The following is a 26,074-nucleotide window of genomic DNA, read 5'->3' as shown; positions in this document are numbered from 1 at the left end:
TGAAGAGAGGAAAATCATAGTTAAACAAGTTTTTATTGCAAACAAATATTATTTTTAATTAAAAAAAAAGTATAATACTTGTAAAAAACTAAATGTAATCATATATATATATGGGTTTTCAATGGAATTTAAATTTATATGTAGTTAGTTATTAAATAAGCAATTTTTTATTCAGAGTGTTGTATGGGTGATAATTATCCATCTCAGGGGTTGTGGCGTAAGGTGAGTAATGAAATGGGGTTGTGCTGTTTATTAGGTATCTTAATAAAACATGCATGTGTCCAGTCAAATTTCGCCACAGGGTGTTAAAATAGATGCGCCATTAATCTACTGCCCATACACTGTTAAAACTAGTTCACTGCTGTTTTTCAAATTAATTTTTATTAGCTGTTTCGCTGTATCCTTTTTTTTATATTCTGATGACATTTTTCTGAAGCTTAGTAAATTATCCAAAATTTACATTGCAGTCGAACCATAAAGGTACAAACAATTAACATGAATGGATTTTAGCAAAATATATGTTTTTATTGAAAAACCTTTCAAAGTCGCTAACTGTACTTATGTGTTGTCAAGGTTTTCAACGCTGGGGACGAATTCAGCGTTGTTTACGAGAAACACGCAGCAGAACTGGACCATCTGATGCAAGCCATCATATCGTCAAACCAAGGTGGAGTGTTGGGACCAAACAGCAACAGTCAGGTGACCAACATTGCTGCGATCATTGACTACTTGATGTTGGCACGGCGCACACGTGAAGCTCTGCCCACCGTCACTCTCATACAGAAGGTAACTAACACATCATAGAGTGCCAAATTGATCACAACGTTATTAAAAGACTAAAAAGAACTCACTCATTTTAAATTTGGTTGTTTAGCAGAAGGACCAAAGAAACATCTATTCAACACTTGTTTTTTTGGAGGAAAAAGCACTTGGCCAAGTGATAAATTAAGGAAGAAAGAATAGATACACACAACCAACTTACCTAAGAAAGGAATTCCAGGTATTTGAAACCACTCTAAAAGTTTGCAAAACTTATTTACCTACCTCCGTTTTTTATACTAGCCGTTTCAGTTCAGTTCTTACTTCTTAGAGTGGAAAAGATTCATTGAACGACATTGTTTACTTACTTAACATCATTGTTTTACTTAACAACACGAGTAACGGACCAATAAAGTTTAAGGATTGAGAGAAAATAAGTAAAATTGTAATGCTTCGAACTTCAACTAATCAGTAGGGGTGGGCGAGTACTCGACTGTCGAGTAATTACTCGAGTAGTTGGCAATACTCGACAGTCGAGTCGAGTAGTTAAAGATACTCGTGACTCGAGTCGAGTAGTAGACGTTAAGCCGATTTCGTTATTTTCATTGATATTTGACAAATAAATAGTAAGAAAGGAAAATGTTTGAGTTTTATTTAATCCCTTAACCCCTTTAAATATTGACATACTAGGCCTACTAATAATCGGCAACCTAGACATCGCTTGCGTCATCCATTTCATTGACAGCGACAGCGCCGAACCGACCCGCCGCCGACAGCTGACACTGGGTCACTGGGTGATTGGCAGTGGTGTAGGTGTGCGAGTGCGATGCATCGAATCCCGATTCGATCCAGCATGCATCAAAATCCCGATGCATCGATTACGTCACGATACAGCTCTACTAGTAAAAAGGGATGAGTCGATTATCGTCATCGATACCACCGATACTTGGACATTGGTATCGGTACCAAGACTCAATTGTCAAAAGTCGATTCCGATGATACCGACATCCGACAGGGATAAATATTTTATTTTAACATTTATTTACTGTATAGCTACAGAATTAGTTTTGTAATCACGGTTAACAATTTTCATAGCCAACTTAGAAACTATCTAGTTCAAAACAGCGACGGTGCCGGTGCCATTGTTTAGCTTCAGCATTGCACAACACAATCTACGAATCTACATTTCAAGATGTCAGACTCAACTCAAGAGACAACCGGCACGCGAATGTCCCGCCAACACGAAATTAATTATACTAAACAATGTCTGTATCAATAAGTCAGACATTTAGATGTATTATTTTTATTTTTAGTACAAAATAAATAACATAAACACGTCGAAATTGTCAGTTTAATAATCCCTGCATTAAACGCATCATTAGTAAAATTATATTCAACCATTAAACTTTAACATCGTCGTATGGTTAAGCTTGCTTTATATTGCGCCAAAAAGTAGATCCATATTTTGATCTGTACTATCTACTGATTAAAGAGTTTAGTGAAGTTTTAAGTGCTACTATAACATAATGTATTTATTGAAAAATATTATAAGCCTTAGTCCGTGTCGATTTTGTAATGTTATAACGAATGGTGAATGTTGACAATAAAAGTATGTAACAACAGTTCTCATTGGTCAGGAGGCGTCAGTGCACTACCATGTCAGCCAATCGACTTTTGTGTTTCAATGGAGCAAATGACGATTGCTTTGACATCGTTTAGTGTTTTATTGTGGGTGGAAAGGGTATCGATAAATATCGTGATTCGAGATCCGATATGTAGGACGTGTTTGTTTATAAATAATGAGTATTTAAGTATAAAAAACTAGGTTACAGACATGTTCAAAACTTCGATTGTTCCGATCCATTGTTGACACCCCTACACGGAGGTTATAGTGACGTCTCTGACGTCGTGCATAAGGGCCACTGCAGTGTTTCCATTCGCGGGATTATTATCCCGAAAACGGGATTTTTAGACCTTGAGTGGGATTAAAACGGGATGCGGGATAAAACGGGATTTTCGGCTGTGACGACTATTTTTATTTTTTCCATTTAATTTTAGAGAAAAACTAACTCAAATTGATTAAATACTGTAGTAAAATATAATAGTGATGTTAAAACAACTTTATAAACATGATACGCCAAGTATTATACTAGATTGTACAAAAATAATCATGCGGGATAAAACGGGATTTTTCACAATTTTAAAGCGGGATAAAACAGGATTTCTCGACCCAGTAAGAGGGATTATTGTTTTGGTCGTGTGGAAACACCAAGCAGGCCGGTTCACAGTGAATCCATTCTGCCGAACCTATACTCTTGGTATAATCGGGAACATAGTCAAACACTTTTGTTACTAAATAAAACTATGAAATGTTTGTTAAAAGCACTCTTTTGGTCTTTTGGAGATTTTAGTCCCAAAACATAATCTTTATTGTAGGCTAAAAGTAAAACCTATCTATTGCCATACTTTTCTCCACAGACGTCGTCTTAGGCTATTATGCAATGTCTTTAAAAAATACCAGGGTTTCAGGTTTCAGTCAAAATACTTTTGTAAACATTGACAATGTGCTGTTTTAGCACAGTTCATTCCTTGACCACGATCGTTTTTACTCACTAGAGAAAAGACTCTCCTTACAAAATGTATTTGTAGGCCAAGATGTTTGTAATTTTTTTAATGTATAACTGCAATTGCTTTTAAAAATAAATACAAAAACTGACAAATGACTTAGATTAATACTTAAAAAGTTAAGCCTATTTATAAATTAGAGGAAACTTTATTAGATCTCATCATAGTCAAATTCAAACATTTACAGTATTTCAAAATAATTAACACTCTTGTGTAATGGAAATCTGCAAGCGACTGAGGCCGAGGGTGAGGGAGGGCATGTGAACCAGGCTTTAGAACAAGGGCAAATTCTGCAAAACTTTCTCTTTTCCTCCCCCTTGTCCCGTTAGACGGTGGGTGGGGCTTCACTCAATAAACAGTTCATTCATTCACAGTAGAGAAGAGTTTTTGTGGCAGTGACGTACGTCTCTTGTCTGCTCTTCAAGTTCACACATCTGGACTTCTTTAAAACAATTATAAGTGATAATCTTTATTAAAAATAAGTGAAAAACTGTTGACATTTTCAAGGGGAAAAATTTGAGAAGTAAAAGTGTTAAAAATTTTGTTTGATTAGTTATTCTGTATTTCAAAAATATCCTCATTTATGATTATGTTTTCAGCTAGACTTGGTGACTTTTTCATAGTTAAACAAATTTTGAAGATATATAATTAGTGAGAAAATGTCATTATATAGGAAGTTAGTTTTTACTCACTTGGGGGAAAAAACTTACCCTACAAAGAGTATTTGTAGACCAAGATGTAGGCTACGTAATTTAAAAAAAAAATTATAAACTAATGAGTTAACTAAGACAATTTCATGGAATTTCAAATAAATACAAAAACTGAGAAATGACTAAGATAAATACTTATAAGCCTATTTATAAATTAGAGGAAACTTTATTAGTTCTCATGCTTTAGTCAAATTCAAACATTTACAGTAGGCCTATTTTAAAATAAACACTTAGTTCCATATTTTTGCATTTTTTTGCAATTAATAATAAACCTTTAACACCAAAATATAAGTTTGATACACATACATATTGTGTTTTTATATGGTATAAACGTTTTTAACCAGGTCTATTTTTGGTGAATTGAGAAATGCTTTGTTCGTAAAAATGAAGATGAAGGTTTTTTTCCACAGCTATATGTAAAATAAAATTGTTGATTTTCTCGTGAACTACTCGACTCGACTCGACTCGATACTCGAGTATTAGGGCTAATTACTCGGCTCGACTCAAAAAAACACTACTCGCCCATCCCTACTAATCAGCTGTTAAGACCAATTTAATTATTAATGAGTGGTGCAATTAGCAGTGGGGCACACGGGAGGGATTATGGCTAACATATCTTGTAGTGTCAGCGTTCGCCGCTAGAACCGCTAAGTTGAAAAAATTGAAATTAATTTTATAATTTTTAGCTATATAAAATTAAGTTTTTAATTTTAAAATAAATTTTTAATCATAAAATAAATTTTAAAATTTTTTATCATAAAATTTAACTGTCATAACCTAACCTAACCAACCAAACTTGCTGATAATAAAGATGACGTTTCCGTGGCCGCGGGAGACGACAATGACATTTCCGTGACTGTGGGAACAGAAAACATACTACTATAACCCAGAATGCCAACCGCATGGTAAAAAGCATTATGTACTTTGAGAGAGCTTTGCCTGTCAATTCGTAGGCAGCGCCACCAGCGTTGCTATGCACTCAGCATACCATGCGGTTGGCATTCTGGGTTATAGTAGTATGTTTTCTGTGCTGTGGGGGACGATGATGATGTCCATACTCCAAATGGCGGCGGGATTTTTTTAATGATTTTGATTTTTAATGAAATTTTAGTATGAAAAGTACAACCTGAACTACCTGGAATTTTTTTTACTCATGATTTCTTTTTCTTGTTGGCCTGGTGAACACCCTTTGTAGGCAACTCGTGTAAATAGTCTTATCGATATTTACAGTCTAGCTTAGGTGCACGACTCGCCAGGGCTCGTACCTTAAATTTCTACTCATGTCGTTTACACGGTATCCTTGCGATCAATGCGTAAACTACTACAAGTCTATTGTGTTGTAAACTTTTTGTGTGCTTTAAACAGGGTGTCTACCAACCAGGAAAACCGGGAATTGTACTTAATTTTTTACTGGCCATGAAATGTACGGGAATTGTCCTTAAATGCCAGACTATGTCCTTAAATTTTTAATGGGCCATAATTTTATCATCAAGTGTCAAGTCAAGTACTTCCAAGAACTGTTGACTCAGTAGTAGTTTAGCTCATAAAAGTTGTATCACTTTTATTCCTTTACAACTATTTATTTATTACTAGGGTAATCATTATTAGATCCCAAACATATTTTATCATGGAAATAATAGTTTTATAATGGCTGTTAAATTTCACTTCTTACTTGTACTTCAATATGCCGCTGGCCATTGCCTAGTGCCATAAAACTGTTTATGGTTTCATATAAAACATGTAACTTATCTTAAACATAACTAAGTTAAACCCTTTTTTTATGGTTATTTTATCTTTCAATTGACAAAACCAAAAGCATTGTTGTTTGCATTAAATTTTTATCACTACGTAGGCCTACTTGGTTTCAAATTATGTCATTGCATTTTCTGTATCTTTGTATATTGTTGGCGGTCAGGTTTCAATTTTTCTTATTTCCCATATTTATTTATTGCGTTGTATGCTTTAAGCAATCTAAATCTTATGAACTAGAATGATGATATTGTAGTGACTTTGCTGATATTATAACCTCATTGTTTGTTACTCAGTTTATATAGGCCCTCCTAAATAATTAGGCCTAGGCCTGGGTATTTTGATTCTTTGAAAGTGCTGTAAAATATACTAAGAAAATGTAATTGAGCCTAAGATAAACTAATGATTGCTATGTGTCGATATTAACTTTGCAGATAAAATGACAATAATTTTACTCTGTGCTTACTGGTAGCCGCTTACCATACCGATTTTGTACCTAGAACTGAGTTACAATATATTCATTATGCATTAAAGATTTTTTTTTCCAAAAGTAGTCGAGAACCTAACGTTGTGCCAGGGCGAATAATGCCAAATTAATCCGCCTGGATCGGATAAGCTATGTTATGATGTTTCCGTGACCGATGGAGATATTTTGGATTTTGTCGCTATTGCAGGAGACAATGATTGCGTTTTTCTGTTACACTATAAAAGCTGTACCTAAAGTATATGTTTGTTTACTTTCAATAAGTTTCTATTTTGAAATTTAATTTTGTCTATTATTATTTACTTTTCTCTCTGGAACAACTACAATGAAGAACAAGATTAATACAGTTTGACAAATCAGGAATATTATTCTGTAATCATACCGACAAAGGTCCTTAAATGTACGGGAATTGTCCTTGAATTTTTTATCCAGAATGTAGTATACACCCTGTTTAAACTACCTCGAACTCTTTTCTTAGGTAATCCATTTGTGTATCCATTTCTTCCTTAATGTTGTTGGATTTAAGATTTTAAGACTTTGTATTTTTATTAATCTACTATGAAATGTTAAAATTTTGTGTGTATAGGCCTAATATAATTGTATTTGCGATTGAGATGTCTCACCTATTTTTCATGTAAGCCTACTCTTCCCTACCCTTAAAAACAAAATCAACCGAAATGGCAAAGTTGTATTCCAAGAACTTAGGAAATTTGCCAAAAGATAAAAATAACCATTAAATGAATAGACAAGTTGACACAATGAGTTGGAATCATTGCCTGTTAAATCATTATCAGACAAAGAAAAGAGTTAAGGTGAAAGAATTGTACGCTGATGGTTATTTATTGTTGCTAAAGGTAGGCCAGTGGTCGAAAACTCAACCTAAAATATCTAATGTACAGACTTCTCTATTTTCACCACATGCTGTAAATAAAACATGTGATTGTAATTTCTTCCATTTGTTTTGATTTTCTATTTATATTTCGTTGTTATTGTTATTTTGTCACCAGCATGGCAATCCATAAGTCCCATGTTATTTAAAAAAAAAAATGTTTAAATAATTTGTTGTACTTATTTTTGAGCCTATTTTAATTTATAAAAGGATTCTGTACACCTACAGAAAAATATCTTTTTAACAGTAGGTCTATTCGTAGGTTTCCCCTACGATGCACACGAGCTGAGAAAAACGGTTTTTAAAGAAACATGCTTGCCTATTAATATATACATTTATATTGTTTTGTTTCTGTTTGGTTATTGTTCTATTTATTTGTTTGTTAGTTTAATTTGTAGTTGACAAAAGTTGTCCTGAAAAGCAGGTGTACTGAGATTACGCTTGATAAATAAAGGCATTTTTGTATATATATTTATGTTATACTTTTTTTATAACTTAGGTGTGTTTGTGTGTGTCCACTGGAAACCAGCTGTAACGTTATTTAAAATTTATTTTTATAAAATGAGAAGTCACCAATAGAAAATCTCACACGGTAGAACCCCTGAGATCTAGCCTTGGTTTTGTTGGTCCACAGTTTGTCCAACCACTTCTAGGAAGTCAATACCAAAATGTTTTTCTTACAGCTTACAGATGCGTAGCTATAAGCAGTAGTCTTCATGACTTGGCTGTTCTTAAACTGTTTCAAGTTTCGGTTTGTTACAATTTACTGTTCCACTACTCAGTGGAACTAGTAAGCCTAATCTCTGCATGGTTGGTTGATTATTTCCCATGCGGTTAGTAAAGTACATTCATTGTTTTATTTTGTAAGAAAAAACCGTGAATAAGAAAGTTTAGCAGAACATTAGGCTACTTAATATTTGAAGGCCTACTATCTTCAGAACCAACATATATTGAGTAGACTTTACCTCCATCAGTATTTAATATTTGTTTGTACTATCTGAAATGATAATATTTTTATGTTCATTACTTAATTAGCACAACCTATTAATTAATTTTCCTATTAATATATTTTTCTAAAAAAAGGAAACCAGAAGAGGGTAGGCCTAACATTTATTGACCACAAATTAGATGTAAATTATCACTTTATAATACGCCCAACCAATTTGTTATCTGGCCAGTGGTTCAGTAATTTATTTGCTACATATGGGGGGGGGGTTCTACTGTAATTAAACCACTAAACAATTCATGTTGTAACCGTTCAAACATTTGACAGATTGTAGAAGGACTGCTGGACCAGAGCTTCTTGCCCAATGAACCAGAGTTGGCCCTTCGATACAGAGAGATCTTGCTGCGTATTCTCAAGTGTCTACAAGACCCTCGACTCTACGGCAGCAAGTGGGTCAGCAACCAGGTGACCAGGTCAGTTCTGAGATTATGTAATAAGCAAATAAGTAAACCTTTAACGGCAGTATTATCTTCATTCAAACATTTGCTGTCAATGTGATTATATTGGAGCATGTTTCTTTGTGTGTAGCCTACAATGTTGGTACATATTATAGATAAACTACCAATCCATTCGGAGTATTTACTCAATTTTGTTATTACTTATGCTGAATGTTAAACAAGCTGTATTAGTAAAACAAAATTTTTATGTTGGTGGGGGTGGGGTTGGGGTGATCCTACCGCTAACTTTTTGATAATGATCTTTTGTTACACCCAAGTGTTTGGAAGTTTCCACCATGTTTTGCAGAATCTGCATTGGTCTGTCTGACCTCCTCACTTGGTTCTGCCTTGTACTAGAGGGATTTTTACAACTCTTACTTGTGAATCTGTCATACAAGACCCTAGCTCCGTAATGGCTTGGCTGGCTGAGAGGATCAGTCTTTTGCCTTTCCTCAGGTAAATGTCCAGGATGGCTTTAGCACAGCACTCACTCCAGGGCCCCCGGTTGAAAGACTTTCTGCGCTACCCAGGACTAGGGAGATATTGGTTTCCTTACCTTCACCCCCATCCCCGATCTAGTTTGCAATTGTTACTTCAAAACTAACAATTTGGTATTTTGTTGTTAACTCGGTAATAGTATCGCTAATCTAACCCCAGAAGAGCCGGGTCCTCTTTCAGTCCAACCAATTTCCTAACGCTAATTAAAAAAAAAATAAATAAAGATGGGTTGGTTGTTAAGTCGGTTGTCGGTTTTACTGGTTTTTAGCAAAAAGCCTGAAACCGAGAATTGACATAAAAAGTCGGTTTCGGTTGATCCGTTACTGGGCAATCTTTTTGCCGTGATTAAAAGGCTTATCAGATGTTTTTTTACGACTTTATTAATTTATTGGTAACGATTCAATACAATTAAATACCCATTGGTAGTAGTCCCGAACCCATTAATATTTTATCAGGACAATAACAATTTTGTCAAAGTCAAGTACTTCCCAGAAATCTGATAATGTGGACCACCTTTTCATGAGTGGTGAGAAAAATTTCTATGTAAATAGGTCATTTAAGGGAGAAAGCCGACAACGGGGAACTGATTTTTTTTTAACCGAACCGATGAAATCAGCAACGGACTGGACCCATCATAAAAAAAAATACTTGCAACTTAGCCCGTTTAGTTTAAATGAAGAAACAATTTTGTATAAAAGAGCATTTTGTACTATTAAGGATTATGGAAAAAATTTCAATACATTTACATATAAATTCCATGTCATACTTAAAAACAAAACTGTTAAAGTTTGCTTGTTTATAGAAATATTATGATCAAATTTAACAAATTTATCTACATTTCCTCTAATAATTTTTAACATTTTATCAAACCGACTTTTCCCCTTCCCCGTAGCAGCAAACCTTAGTACATGTTAAAGTGTTAAGTTATTTAAATGGGGAATAAAATAATATGACTGGTTCATAGAAATAAATAAGTTGGTAGTTCTTACCTTAACCTTGTTGGAAAATGAAATTTTCTTTATTCAAAAAGTAGGAAATAACGCTCTGATTCTGAAAATGATAGGTATTCTCCTGCATAACGTGGGAAAACCAAGGAAAAGCGGAAAACAGAAAATACTTTTCCCGCCAAAATTGGTTATGTACTCAAATTAAACTAGGGATGGACGAGATTGAATTTTTAGTTCGAGACGAGACGAGACGAGATTTTTTATTTCTCATAAAATTTCGAGACGAGATCGAGACGGGATTTCCCTTCTCATACACAACAGGAAATGCACGTTCAAAATTTTTACCTGATTTTGTAACATTGTTAGATGACTGTTTAAATACAAAAATAATGATAATAGGCAAGAATATTTACAATCTTTTATTAAAAAACATCAGCATAACATTTTTTTATTAATCACGCCTAACTTATTAAAAATGCCTACGATTAGGAAACATAGTGATATCAGTTAGGATAGAGTTCAACTTATCCTAAAATAAAATAAATCATAAAATAAAAGCAATATTAATTTTTATAAAATAGTTACTTGTTTTGACTTTTTATAGTAATAAAACATTCCTCACACTGCTTACACTTAACAAAACTTCTCAAATGTTATTAAAGTAATATTATTAAAATAATTAAAGTAATATTTACATTTATAGAATTAATTAAATAAGAATGCCTTCGCAAAGGAAACGCAACTACAACACGCTCCTGTATTGCGGGTATTGCATTGACTTTCTGCAGGCGTTTTTAATATTTTTTTTTTTTTTTATTCTCGTCTCGATAAAAATCTCGGCCAAAAAGAAATCTCGTCTCGTGTAACGAGATTTAAAATTTCCCGAAAATTTCCCGAAATTTCGAGACTTGACCATCCCTAAATTAAACGGTAAAGCGAGCTGAACAAGAATATGCAAGAAGATCAGATTGATATTAACGAAAGAATGGCGGGAAAAGTGTTGGTTAGGTTATGTCCGGTTAAGTTGGGTACGGTTAGGTTACTAACAATACAAATGTTATTGATAACCTAACCTAAACTAACCCAAACCAAAGCTTTTCTGGCTGTATCTCCATTAATATCCATCGGAATATTCTTGTTTAACTCGCTCTACCGGTTAATTTGAGTACATAACCAATTTTTTTTCTGTTTTTCCGCTTTTCAAGAGTTTTCCGACGTTTTGTGTGGGAAAACTATCATTTTCAGAATCAGGTCGGTATTTCCTACATTTTGAAAAAAGAAAATTTCAATTTCCAAGGGTGCATTGAGAAGGTAAGAATCACCAATATTTTAGTTTAGGTTTAGTCTTACGGTTTGCTGTAGCGAGGGTATTTTTAATTCGGCTTAAGGATTTCCCTAAGTCAAGTCATTCTGTGATGTAATAGTCTGTTTTTTCCTAATATTTTCAGCTCATTGATTTCCAACCATGCTACTCAGTCTGTTGGTGACAAACTCTATTTGAACTTTTTCTTTTATTTCTGAAAACTTTAAATATTTGTTGCAGATACTTGACTGAGTGCAGGGAAGAATACCGATACAACTTGGAAGGTATAGATCTGCTGATTCGCTCCCAGGTTGTGAACATTCAGCAATACGACCATCACCTCAGCCAGCTGATGGAGAATGGAGGCAACTACATTGCAATGGCATTTGCCATGCAGCTGGTATGTAGTGTGATAACATCAGGGTTGAAGCTAATCAAATTTATTGGGCTAAAGATTTCTAACAATCAATACCTACTAATATGACCGACATTCAGCTCTCTGTAAACTCTGTAGGCCTACTTTATAAAATGCTTTCCTTGTTGACCGAAATAAATACAAATGAACACATTAACACATAGAATTTTTTGAGCTACTAGCTCCTTATTCTGTAGTGTAGTAATTAAAGAGTCTACCACGAAGGAAGGAGCTAGTTGCTACGAAAACTATACGTGTTTATTTGTGCATTACCCTGGTTAAATAAACTAAATAATACGCTTTAATTAACCAGTTAAAACTATCCACCACAAAATCCTCAAAAATTCCGAGCCTCTATAAAAAAAATATTTGATAAAGATTTTACTTAAATTTGAGATGTAGGACTAGATTTTTATTTTTAAATCTCTAGATTGGCAATTAATTACTAGCAAGCAAGCAAGAACATTTTACTAAATGGACATTTTACTATTTATATTTTTGGAATTTCTCTTATGAATAGTCTAACACTGTAAAATATTTCCCTAGAGAGAGATCCACTGCAATAGTTTTTAATGTGGACACTAGTGATGTGTCAAAACCGAATCTCAAATCTCAAAACCATCAAAACTTAGGAAAAGTTTCGAGATTCAAAAGTTTCGAAATTCAAAATTTTAGCAGTTTTATTTTTGAAACTGCTGACATTTATTTGTGCCATTGTTATTGTTTTTAACACTGTTTCCAAACAAGCTGGTAGCAACAGAGCAAACATCACCATTAATATTAATGAAACAAGTAAATTTTATTCTGAACTTCAAAAGGTATCTTAAATAGGTACTCTAACTGGTACAGTTCAGTTTCACATCAATATTTACTAAACACAAAGAAATATTGAACCACTACGACATGTTCTAATTAATCTAATATTCATGTTTTGTTTCTTGTTAGAAGTTTAATTTATTTTTTTTGTTGGTTGTTTATATAAAATTATGTTGTAGCCTATTAGGTTTTAAGATCTCAAAACACAAAAACTGGCGGTTTTTATTAGTCACATTCACATACTGTATTTTATGTTATGTCATGGTCAGGAGGAGTCGATCTCTTTCAGTTTTGATTGCATACTTAAAATTTTATGATTATGTGTACTTTTTTGTAACCTTGACCTTTGTAACCAGCTAAGTAAAAAAGTTTCGCGTTTAGGTTTTGAGATTCGAGATTCGGGATTCGATTTTTAAAAGTTTCGGTTTCGGTTTTGAGATTCAAAATTTCTGGTTTTGACCATCACTAGTGGACACTATACAGTATGTTTCTATAGGTCAATCTTGTCTCTTATAAACTATAGTAATGTTAACAGGTTCAACACTACTTTATAGACGACAAACACAACTCACCTGTCAATGATAGTGATCTTTGCAACGTCATTGATACATTGGCTCGCATTTCGTCTCAGTCTCGCCAACCTCCTGAGGGGTAAGTCACTATTCAATAAATCCATCACTTCTTTCAACACCAGACCCACAACTTTCTTGTATAAGCCTATCCCAAAAATACTTAATAGAAAGACTTAAAGACAGGGATTGGTGTAGTATATCCAATCCATTCAGAAAACTTGGTAAAACTATTTTTAAAATGGTACCTACCGGTATTGGTATTAGAATTTTTTTTAGGTATCGGTAACAAAAATCGATAAATTTTTGTATTGACACATCACCAATTTCATCAAATACTGATAATACGCATTATATATTATTTTCATTTAAATGTGTTTGGTAAGCAGTTTGGTTTTATTAAAGGCAGGTCAACAGAAAGTGCTTTATTGGCAGTAACTGATCACATCTTCCAAGGATTAAAATCAAAACTGAAAACAACAGGTCTATTTTTGATTTTAAAAAAGCTTTTGACATGGTTAATCACAACATTTTTTTAAATAAATTGCAAAACGTAGGAATAAGAGGTACAGCTTTTGAGTGGTTTAAGAGTTTCATCACAAATAGGAGGCAACAAGTAAAAATAAACAATGACTACAGTAACCCTCTCCTTGTACAAACGGGTGTGCCCCAAGGGTCAACGACCTCAGGTACCTTATTTTTAGTGTTCATCAACAATTTATTAAATCTACCTTTTAACGGAAATATCTTAGCTTTTGCTGATGACATTGCTCTTTTCTACACACAAAGCGATTTGATGTTGATGGAAAATTTAATAAACGATGATCTTTTACTTTTAAGAAATTGGTGTTTGATCAATAGAATGCAGGTAAATGTAAACAAAACCAAATTTATTAACTTCCACTCAACCGGTTTCGAATTGCCAGCCGTTAAAAAAAGTAAAATCTATAAAATATTTAGAAGTTTTGCTCGTTGAAAAAGTCACCTTCGAACCTCATATATTATCTCATATATTATAATCTACATGCTAAGATACGAACACAAATAAGAAAATTGTATTTTTTAAGGAACTTTTGTAACGAATCACTCTTGAAAACATTATACTTTGCACTAATCAACTCAAGATTGCAATATGCCTTGCCATGCTGGAGAGGAACTTATAAAACCTTGATAAATAGATTAAGAACAACACAAAACTTTTTATGCAGATAATTTTGAAACAACCTAAAAGGACAAGTTCATTTCCACTCTACCAACAGTTAAAAATTTTGCCCATACAGCACCTTTTTCTTTTCAAAGTTCTTAGATTGTTTTTTGTTCGAAGTTGAAACCTCTTGTCTCACCAGGTTGGTCAACCTGATAGAGATGTTGAAGGCAAGTCATGATCAGAACTTGTTGGCTGACAGATCACCTGCTGGGCCTACTGCTCACATCCACTCTGGCATTCTACAAGTAAGGGTAAGTGAAATATGCTGAGAAGCTGATTCTAGACCACTTTCTTCTTGCCCCTCCCTTTGTATTCAGATACGACTCTGGACAATATAAGCAGTGTAAGTTGTAGTGTAACGTTAGGTAACCTCGGGCTACTGGAGGCCTACCCACTGTTACTTTGGGTGATGTAGCTCAGGAATGAAACTCAGCAATCGTTTACTGAACCCAACTTAACACAACTTAATATTAGCCCACAAAACATACAAAGATAAGTTACAAACAAAAAGGTAGAATAAAGTGGAACAGTTTGGATTAAAACATAAACCCCAATTTGGAAAGAGACTCTAAATCACAATTTTGAGAACCCTCCAGCTCCCCCAGCAGGACCATGTCCTCTAGTACACCACACATACCACTACACACAAAACTGACCCCCTGATCAAGTGCACTGGCCTACTTTAAGCAGCAGCCTTCAGTAGGTCAGCACAACAAGTTATTGTTTAACACATTCGCTGCAGCCCGTCAATGGCAGGCGTAGCCCTGGTGCAGCGCAGCGTCGAACAAACCTTCGGTCTGACGGATAGCAAATAACGTATAATAATAATATAATATAATAATAATGTTTAATGTTGAGGGATGTATAACCAGGATAATATGTTTTCAAATCTTTAAATCTTTCCACCCTAAAATTTCTTCTCATTGTGTACTGTAACACTGTAACTAATTGATAGTGAAAATCACAGGCTCGTGACTATGATGACCCTCCTGGCTTGATGGAAAAGACTGACTTCCTACTGAGAGAATGGGTGACAATTTACAACTCCACATCCGGCAGTAAGGACCCAAGCAAGGCTTTCAGCATGTTCGTTCACCAGGTCAGTTGCTAGTAGTGATGTGTTAATTCTAATCACAAGTACACAAATTCATTTCTTGGGTTTTTAACAGTTGGAAAAATTTTCTGTAGTTTCCCAATCATCCGTGAGTGGATTAAACCGATTAACCATGATTTCTAACAAATCAAGATAAAAAATAAGATAATTCAAGTTAAATGAATGTTATACAGCTACGACTAAGATTTTTAGCATGAGGAGGCCCATCATCTCGAGGTCAGACTATAGAGTTGCCATTATTTGGTCAACGTACCACCGATGAGTCACTATTTACAGCCGATGAGTTGATAATATACATTTGGTGTGTGTTTTATTTTAATATTTGTTATTACTAGGGGTACACTTAGGCTCTCCAATATTTGTCCCACCTAGGCAAGAATAAGTCTTTTATAGCCAATGATGCGTTAAGCGTTAGGTTAGATTAAGGCTTTAATGCGTTTTAGTTTGACTCCCTCATTTCTCCACCTATATGATTAATCAATATTCCAAGGCAAAAAGAGAAAAAAATAACCAAAACAATCCACGATATACAATTATTTTTCCTTCAACAGTTTTTTTTTACTGACATTGCAGAGAGATGTACTGTTTAGCACAATCTGATGTTTAATAATTTACCATTTAAGTTGAAGTGATTTAGTAAAACCTGTTTAGCAGCAATCTTGCACACTGCACCGACGTCTATCCCTAGCTCTCAAGGCTGTTTAAGAGTCCTTGGAGTGTAGATGTTCTAATTCGCAAAACAATTAAAAATTTAAATAAAATTTCTGATCCCACAGTATATTAGATAAATTACAATCACTCTGGTGTTTCAAAAAATATTTTGAGATGGTAAATAACTCTTCAGCAACTGTTTGAAATTATCCATGATGGCCGCTACAAGGACTCTTAAGGGAAAGTCATAAATAATGCAAGATTCGACAATCCAAATGATTACTTCATTCAACCTCACCTAGACAAACATAAGACTCTCTTTTCTTTAGTAAGTCTCTTTTACAGCCAATGATGCCTTACGTTAGGTTAGGTTGATGTGTTGGAAGGTCACTGCTCATTCCTGCACTCATGATTACAAAATATTCTGAGGCTGTGCTGTGTTAAGGAAAAAAAACAATAATTTTTGTGTAGCCAGTTGAAGTCTGATCCAGAACATTTTTTATATCCCCCACCCCCAGCCATATTCTTTCCAGGGGCCCACTTATAAGCAATGCATAAACTTGTAGCTAATAACAATGGTAAAAATTTCAGGAAATTTTAAATATTTAAATCTTGTTATACGAGACGAGATTTGTTTTTGATCAAGATTTTTTCAAGACAAGATAAAAATAAAGAAATTTAAACGCCTGCAGAAAGTCAATGCAATACACGCAATACAGGAGCGCGTTGTAGTTGCGTTTCCTTTGCGAAGGCATTCTTATTTAATTTATTCTTTACATGTAAATATTACTTAAATTGTTTTTCATTTGATAAGTTTTGTTAAGTGTAAGCAGTTAGAGGCATGTTTTACTACTGTAAACATGCCAAAACAAGTAAGTAGCCTATTTTATACAAATTAATATTGCTTTTATTTTATGATTTATTTTATTTTAGGATAAGTTTAACTCTATCCCTAGAACTGATATCACCATGTTTCCTAAGCCTAAGTGTTATTTTTAATAAGATAGGCGTAATTAGTATAATTTTTTTAAATTCTGATTAGAGATGAGCCGATACCAAAAATTGTCGATACCGATACCGATACCACCAAAGTACTCTCGATACCTATCGATACAGATACTTCCAATACCTATCTTTTTTGCACAGTTTCTTCCACTAATAATATTATAAACTGTTATACCATAAAAAAACACAATATGTATGTGTATCAAACTTATATTTTGGTGTTAAAGGTTTATTATTAATTGCAAACAACAATTACAAAAATGTGGAACTAAGTGTTTATTTTAAAATAGGCCTACTGTTTGAATTTGACTAAAGCATGAGATCTAATAAAGTTTCCTCTAATTTATAAATAGGCTTATATAAGTATTTATCTAAGTCATTTGTCAGTTTTTGTATTTATTTGAAATTGCATCAATTGTCTTAGTTAACTCATTAAGCTATAAATAAAAAAAAAAAATACGTACATCTTGGCCTACAAATATTCTTTGTGAAGGTAAGTTTTTTTCCCTAAAGCCTGTGTCACACTTGGCTACTTACTAGCAGCTACCTAGTAGCAGCTACTGAAATAGCAGCTACTTTTCCTGTCACACTTATTTTGGTAGCGTCTATTCACTAGCTGCTACTATTAGTTTAGCTCAAGAGAGGTTATGTCCTTAAGACACGGATATTTTCTATACAGGTTTAAAAAAGTAATCACATCTCCCCCACCCCACTTCGGATCACTCATGATTACTTCAGAAATTATTCAAAATGAACGAGAATAAACAAATCAGGCAGACAGCACGTGGTGCAAGTAGCCGCTAGTCCGCTATTGAAGCTGTCACACTGGGCGACAGTCGCTACTTGATAGCTGCTAGTTGGTCACGTGACTCACTAGCGCAGTTTAGTAGCACGGAAAGTTGGACATGTTCAACTTTCCATGCTAGTAAAATTTCACTAGCGCGCTACTCTTAGTAGCTGCTACTGCCTATGTCACATTGGCTACTTAGTAGCTGCTATTTCGCTAGCTGCTAGTAAAGTAGCGTAGTGTGACACAGGCTTAAGAGAGTAAAAACAAACTTCCTATATAATGACATTTTTTCACTAGTTGTATGAAAAACAGTTATATATCTTCAAAATTTGTTTAACTATGAAAAAGTCACCAAGTCTAGCTGAAAACAGATTCATAAATGAGGATATTTTTGAAATACAGTATAACTAATCAAAGAACATTTTTATTTTTAACACTTTTATTTCTTAACTTATTTTCCTTGAAAATGTCAACAGTTTTTCACTTATTTTAAGAGATGTAGGAATTGGCTAACTCAGGAACTCGCTAACTCGGTCGTTAATCGGAACTGGCTAACTCTGGAACTGGCTAACCATCTCAGTCAGGAATTGGCTAACCCCGGAACCCGCTAACTCGATTTTGTCTCGCGGCGGAATTCGCTAACTCTGGAAGTCGCTAACCCGGCCGCGCCCACTGCACGGAGCGTTGCCAACCTTGTATGACAAAATAATCGTACACTGCCGTATTTCAAAATGTCAGTGTCAATGAAGATACAGTAAAATGTTATTGTTTTTTGTTTTCCAATTCCACTTTTTAACAGTTAACTAGCCCAAAGTATTAAAAGGGGATTTAAAAATCATGAAAAAGTGTTTTTAATATAATTTTACAACGGCGGCCAATTAAATGTTTATGATTTCGATCTGAAATATAAATGCTATGAGTATTAGGACAATAATAGAATATAAAAAATATTGAACATTCAGTTTAATTGGTACTAAGCAATTAAACCTCTATGAAATTAAGCTAAAATACACGCAAGTTCTCAAACACAGAAAATAAATTTAATCGTAATGTCGTAATAAACCAAAACCATTAATTAATACAGTCATCAACCATCGTAACTTTAATACTAATTTATAGATTTAAAATTAAAGGTACGTCGTTGAATCGTCCAACTTAGTGTAAAAATATGACATAGACCACGTTCAATATCAATTCATAGAATAGCTGTAGGCCTAAATCTATGCCTAATAGTTTAAACCAAAGCATTGTAGGCCTACTAGTAAATAGTTGCCTAATTCTAAAATGTGTTGATTTTTTTGTAAGAATGTTATATGTTTTAATAACAGTTTTTAGATTGTACACCTAAGCCCCACTACTAAATAACAGAAGAATATAAAAGATTCTTATATTAAAACGTGACAGGGTTATTTTAATTCACGATTCTTAATCAACGACATGACGGATTTTCCTGATTTTAGTGTTGGGGTTCCTTCATATTGCTTTTACAATCAAAATAAACTATACCAAGCCTAATGATTCTAATCATAACTAATTACACGTCCCCTAGTTATATAACCAAACAGCAAAAAGAACAAATCATGAACGAAACACCTGTTCTTATGTATGAAATGTACTTTATAAAGAACGTTTTGTGTAAATAAAATATGTCTTATGTCTTATGTCTTATGTCTGAACTTAAACTATAAAATAATAGAAACAAAATTTCGTCGACACTAGCGATCAGTGTCACCGGACATGAACTAGACACGAAAAACGAGCTTCAAAGTTTACAATGGGATGTTAAGTTTAATTGTGTTGATTAGTCTATGGTAAGACTATAATGCATTTTCCACTCTAATAATCATAAGAATAATATTAAACATACTTCTAAATATATTTATTTTAACGACTACGTTGCTCTTGCTCCTAATTATTCGTAGGATACGACATTATGGTACTACACTTTCGGCAACACTGGCCAAAAATCTTCGTGCTTGGCTCCCATTGGACGGCGTGCGAGGCTTCTGTTTGGTAGTTAGCGAGTTCCGCCGAGGGACCGAGTTAGCGACTTCCGTACGAGGACGGAATTCGCTAACCTGGCTCTAGAGCGGGTTAGCGGGTTCCGGAGTTAGCCAATTCCGAAACCGAACAAGTTAGCGAATTCCTCTCATCAACCAAATTTGAAGATAGGGCGTTTAACATGAGGTTAGCGAGTTCCAGAGTTAGCCAATTCCGCGGACCCATTTTTAATAAAGATTATCACTTATAATTTCTCGTGGAGCTATGAAGAGCAGACAAGAGACATATGTCATTGCCACAAAAACCCTTCTCTACTGTGAATGAATGAACTGAGTGTTTATTAGTGTGAAGCCCCGCCCACCGTCTAACGGGACATGGGGTAGGAAAAGAGAAAGTTTGCTCTAAAGCCTGGTTCACATGCCCTCACCCTCGGCCTCAGTCGCTTGCAGATTTCCATTACACAAAAGTTTCTGAGTGTTAATTATTTTAAAATACTGTAAATGTTTGAATTTGACTATGATGAGATCTAATAAAGTTTCCTCTAATTTATAAATAGGCTTATAAATATTAATCTAAGTCATTTGACAGTTTTTCTATTTCTTTTTAAAAGCAATTGCAGTTATAATTTAAAAAAAAAATTACATACATCTTGCTATAAATACTTTTTGTAAGGAGAGTCTTTTCTCTAGTGAGTAAAAACGATCGTGGTCAAGGAATGACTGTGCTAAAACAGCACATTGTCAATTTTTACAAAAGTATTTTGACTGAAACCTGGTATTTTTTATTGTAGAATTTGTCGACGTCTGTGGAGAAAAGAATGGCAATAGATAGGTTTTACTTTTAGCCTACAATAAAGATTATGTTTTGGGACTAGAATCTCCAAAAGAGTGCTTTTATAAAACATTCCATAGTTTTATTTAGTAACAAAAGTGTTTGACTATGTTCCCGATGATACCAAGAATATAGGTTCGGCAGAGTGGATTCACTGTGAACCGGCCTTCCTGGCCCTTATGCACGACGTCACTATAACCTCCGTGTAGGGGTGTCAACAATGGATCGGAACAATCGATGTTTTGAACCTGTCTGTAACTAACCTAGTTTGTTATACTTTAATACTCATTATCTATAAACGAACACGTACTACATATCGGATCTCGAATCACGATAATTATCGATACCCTTCCCACCCACAATAAGAACATAAAACGATGTCTAAGTAATGGTCATTTGCTCCATTGAAACACGAAAGTCGATTGGCTGACATGGTAGTGCATTGTCGCCTCCTGACCAATGAGAACTGTTGTTACATACTTTTATTGTCAACATTCACCATTCGTTATAACATTACAAAATCGACATGGACTAAGGCTTATGATATTTTTAAATACATTATGTCATAGTAGCACTTAAAACTTCACTAAACTCTTTAATCAGGTATATAGTACAGATAAAATATGGACCTACTTTTTGGCGCAATATAAAGCAAGCCTAACCATACAACGATGACGATGTTAAAGTTTAATGGTTGAATATAATTTTTCTAATGATGCGTATAATGCAGGGATGAAACTGAAAATTTTGACGTGTTTAGGTTATTTATTTTGTACTAAAAATAAAAATAATACATCTAAATGTCTGACTTATTGATACAGATATTGTTTAGTATAATTAATTTCGTGTTGGCAGGACATTCGCACGCCAGTTGTCTCTTGAGTTGAGTCTGACATCTTGAAATGTAGATTGTGTTGTGCAATGAGCTGAAGCTAAACAATGGCACCGGCACCGTCGCTGTTTTGAACTAGATAGTTTCTAAGTTGGCTATGAAAATTGTTAACCGTGATTACAAAACTAATACTGTAGCTATAAAGTAAATAAATGTTAAAATAAGGTTTGGAGAGAAAGGGCTAATTGCCTGAGAATAGGTGTAAGAAAGGATAGGATAAGCAGGCTTACCTTAAAAAATGTAGGCATCCCACTTCATTCACTACAGAACACAGAAGAAAACACAAACAAACAAAATAAACACACTGGCCCCTTTCTCAACATGGAGAGTCACATTAGATATTAAGAGTCTTTCACTGGTAAGGAAGCAGTGTTGCCAACACAAGGTTATGAGTCATTGATTTTATTTACACTTAGTCTAAGCCTGCTTTTTAGGTGTGGAAGGGGAAAGGAAAATGTTAGGCCTATCTGAGATTGAGGTTTGGGGGCTCCCTGGATTTGGTGAACCATTGATAAGAGAGTTCCCATCTCCTTAGTTGTGATGGGTTACAGGTGGGAGGGAAAGATCTTATTATTTTTGAATTGAAACAACTGTTTAAATCTTGCATATTGTGGCTGGTAGCATGAATAGGCACTGGTTTTTCTGGATGGTTGTTTTTTATATCTGTCCTATGATTGTTCATTCTTGTTCTAAAACTGGTGGTGGTAAGTCCAATGTATTGAGATGGGCAATGGTTGCATTGAAGTTGATATACAACATTTTTCGTGGAGCATGTATTGTGTCCTTTAATTTTGAAGGTTTCTCCTGTTGATGTGCTTGTAAATGTTGTGCTGGGCCTATTAATGTGGCAGGTTTTGCATCTTGCCATGTCACATGGGAATGAGCCTTCTATGGGTTTGTCTTGGTCTTTGTTAGGTTTTGACTGTTTAGGGTGAACTAACAACTTTTTTAAATTGGCTGGTTGTCGGAATGTTATTTTAAATGTTAAAATAAAATATTTATCCCTGTCGGGTGTCGGTATCATCAGAATCAACTTTTGACAATCGAGTCTTGGTAACCGATACCAATGTCCAAGTGGTAACCAATGGATGGTGGTATCGATGACGATAATCGACACATTCCCTTTTTAGAACTGCATCGTGTCCAAATCGATGCATGCTGGATCGAATCGGGATTCGATGCATTGAATTGAAATTTCAATGCATCGAATTGAAATTTCAATGCATCGCACTCCGCACTCGCTGCAACACCACTACCTATCACCCAGTACCAGTGTCAGCTGTCGCTGTCAGTGAAATGGATGACGCAAGCGATGTCTAGGTTGCCGATTATTATTAGGCCTAGTATGTTAATATTGAAAGGGGTTAAGGGATTAAATAAAACTAAAACATTTTCCTTTCTTGTTATTTACTTGTCAAATATCAACAAAATCGGCTTAACCTCTACTACTCGACTCGAGTTGCGAGTATCTTTAACTAAGTAGCAAATGGCTAGGATTCGTAACGGCAACGGCAATTTACCCCGCTCTGAACTGACTTAATCTACACCGATTCGTAGCATTCAGTGGTTTCAGTGTCAGTATCGGTATCGAACCAAAACAGGCAAGTATCGAGTATCGACGATACCTCGATACCGCTGGTATCGAGTATCGGTATCGGCCCACCTCTAATTCTGATGTTTTTTTAATAGAAGATTTTTAAAAATATTCTTGCCTATTATTATTTTTGTATTTAAACAGTCATCCGTCATAAATCAGTAGGTATTTCACAATGTTACAAAATCAGGTAAAAATGTCGAACGTGCATTTCCATGCATGTATGAGAAGGGGAAATCCCATCTCGATCTCGTCTCAAAATTTTATGAAAAATAAAATATCTCGTCTCGTCTTGAACTAAAAATCCAATCTCGTCCATCCCTCTTAAGTAAAAATGGAAATGGAGAGTCAATTATACACTGTAAGGAGATGTTCAAACTATAATTTCCACGTGTACTAGGATTGTACATTTTCATTTTATTTTCCAGATGAACTGTCACGGTATACTGAAGACTGACGATTATATTACAAGATTCTTCCGCCTGAGCACTCAGATGGTGGTGGAGCTGTGTTACCAGAATATTCCTCAGTCCGGCCAGACAACTGTCCGCAACAAGATCTTCCACACCATTGATGCCTACGTCAAACTCATCGCATTGCTAGTCAAACACTCTGGCGATTCCACCAACTCTTCTACCAAGGTGAAGAGATCATTAAATTCTTTACCCGCTCTATCGTAGACAATTTTTATCCAAGTTTACTTGTCTCAGTAAGGTAGATATTTGAGTGAGTAAATAAATATACTTTTTTCCTATAGTTACCTAACAATGTACATGTTCTCTCACTGATTTGAGAAAGCAAAGTGGCCAATTCGCTCATCAGTGGTACAATGTTAACATTGTCTCACTCTAATTAACTTTGTCTCACTCACTCCAGATTTGCAACGTGAAGGCACAAAATAGTGAGCGCGTAACATGCAGACAAGGTCGTTTGCGCGCGAAAAACGTTGGCAGCACTGGCTGTAAATCAGTTGGTCAGCTGTTGTACTGTTGTATCATTAAATGTAATATTAAAAGTTTACTTCTGTGTAAAAATATGTCACGTTTCTTTACCAATTTATTTGCTTTATGGTAACTGTAGGAAAATATAATGTGCAACTCGAGTGCAAAGTGCAATTGCCTCTCTCGAGAAACCATTCCTCACTCGCCTACGGCTCGTGGAGTAAGTATTTCTCTCGAGTGAGTCAATTGCTCCCTTTGCTCACTAGTTGCACAAATCAACTATTTATTGAGGCAAACTTTATTACATGTCTAGCTCGGGATTTTTTTGCACATTACTTCAGGCTAGGCTTTGCAGAGTTGTGGAATTATCATTAAAATAATATAATCCGTTGGTGATTGGCGGGATTTGAACCCAGGATCTCGGGGACTAAAGTCCCGAGCTGTAGCTATACCACTATAACAGGTTATAAACCAGCTCGCTCCCCCAGTAGGTGAACATAAGAACCACAGGCTCTTACAATTAACGTTCTGAAATACTAAATTTAACTATACAATGTACTTTTATTACAAACAATTTTTTGTACCTACTCCAAAATATTAACTAAAAAGTGTAGACTAAAGCAACAAATTATAGTCCCCCAATATATATTCACAAACTCAATCACTATCCCCTACACTTAGGCCGAACGGACACCCATCTTGCCAAGTCAAATCTCTGATTGAGTTAGTTAGCCTACGCTTTCAACACGGTCATCAGTCTGGAACGGGATTCTAGGCAACCTGAACCTGATGGTGAATTATGGTGATGGTGGTATTAAGGTGATAGCAGGTATTTTTTGCGCCTCTTTCTTTCGAAAATCTAAGATGGTTCGCGAGATAACTTTGAATTGAGATTAATGTTTGGATTATTGACCTTTGTGAGGGCATCATTGATTGTTATTTACTTTACAGATAAACTTGTTGAACAAAGTGCTGGGCATTGTGGCGGGGAGTGCTGCTTCAAGACCATGAGAGTCATCAACTAGAGTTCCAGCAGCTACCGTACCATCGTATCTTTATAATGCTCTTCTTGGAACTCAACGCACCTGAACCCATCTTGGAGGCTATCAACTACCAGGTACAATATTCTTTACCTTAGTTTTTTTATATTAGTAATATTTTTCCAAATCTTCCACTATAAAAAACCCTTCAAATTTTTGTTGATATGCTATGGACTGAACCCTTCTCTGAACTCCCAAAACATAAGCTTAAAGATTGTGCATGCACATTCACATGATGTCCACTACCAGCACCGCTTTAAAAACACCTATTCAAATCTTGTATAATATCGAGTATGTGCAACTTTCCTATTTCAATAGAAGAAGGAAATCTTATTAATGAATTTCACCATATTCATGCTAACAATCGTTTAGTTTTCTTCGGTTAAAACTAACTGATGATTTAACCCACAGTTCAAGGAAATCTGATTTCACCAATGAAAATATGGCAAAATTAATGTTGGATTTATAATCGAGTGTAAAGTAAAATCCAGGTGGCAGTGAACTCAAACTGTTATAATACCGGGCTGTCATGGGACCAAGTAAACATAAACTAGAAAATTAATCAGTGTTTATGAGGTAGTGAAAAAAACTAGAGACAGCAAGATTACAAGAATACAATAGATTTTGAGCAACAAGAACAAGATAAAAACAAGAATAAATAGCAACACAATTCAATGTTGATAAAAACAGATACAATTGAGGAACAAATTGATTTAAGTTTTTTTTGTTGAGTCAAGTCTCAAAATCTAACTTTTTACAGGGAAGTTAAACATGTCTGTTTGTTAACTATTAACTAACCAG

General features: G+C 34.7%; 2 protein-coding genes across 2 annotated transcripts in view; one reads left to right on the top strand and one right to left on the bottom strand.

Moving 5' to 3' along the window:
• LOC128995796 (CCR4-NOT transcription complex subunit 1-like) overlaps positions 1-25,699 on the top strand; it is a 113,535-nt gene extending 87,836 nt beyond the window's left edge. Inside the window, 10 exon segments of the mRNA XM_054420815.1 lie at positions 574-786; positions 8,490-8,635; positions 11,648-11,807; positions 13,174-13,289; positions 14,554-14,665; positions 15,382-15,513; positions 23,721-23,933; positions 25,185-25,220; positions 25,222-25,350; positions 25,685-25,699. Of these exon segments, the coding sequence (XP_054276790.1) occupies positions 574-786; positions 8,490-8,635; positions 11,648-11,807; positions 13,174-13,289; positions 14,554-14,665; positions 15,382-15,513; positions 23,721-23,933; positions 25,185-25,220; positions 25,222-25,350; positions 25,685-25,699 (1,272 nt within the window).
• A 101-nt stretch (positions 25,700-25,800) lies between these two features.
• Positions 25,801-26,074, bottom strand: part of LOC128995795 (uncharacterized) — a 5,327-nt gene continuing 5,053 nt past the window's right edge. The window contains exon 3 of the mRNA XM_054420814.1: positions 25,801-25,823. Within this exon, the coding sequence (XP_054276789.1) occupies positions 25,801-25,823 (23 nt within the window). The remainder of the gene's footprint in view (positions 25,824-26,074) is intronic.

The sequence above is a fragment of the Macrosteles quadrilineatus genome, unplaced genomic scaffold (genome assembly GCF_028750875.1).
Source record: "Macrosteles quadrilineatus isolate MER2022 unplaced genomic scaffold, UCM_ALF_1.0 Scaffold_5__1_contigs__length_97177068, whole genome shotgun sequence".
NCBI lineage: Eukaryota > Metazoa > Arthropoda > Insecta > Hemiptera > Cicadellidae > Macrosteles > Macrosteles quadrilineatus.
The sequence above is the reverse complement of the archived record's forward strand: the minus strand, read 5'-3'. Positions and strand labels throughout refer to the sequence as shown.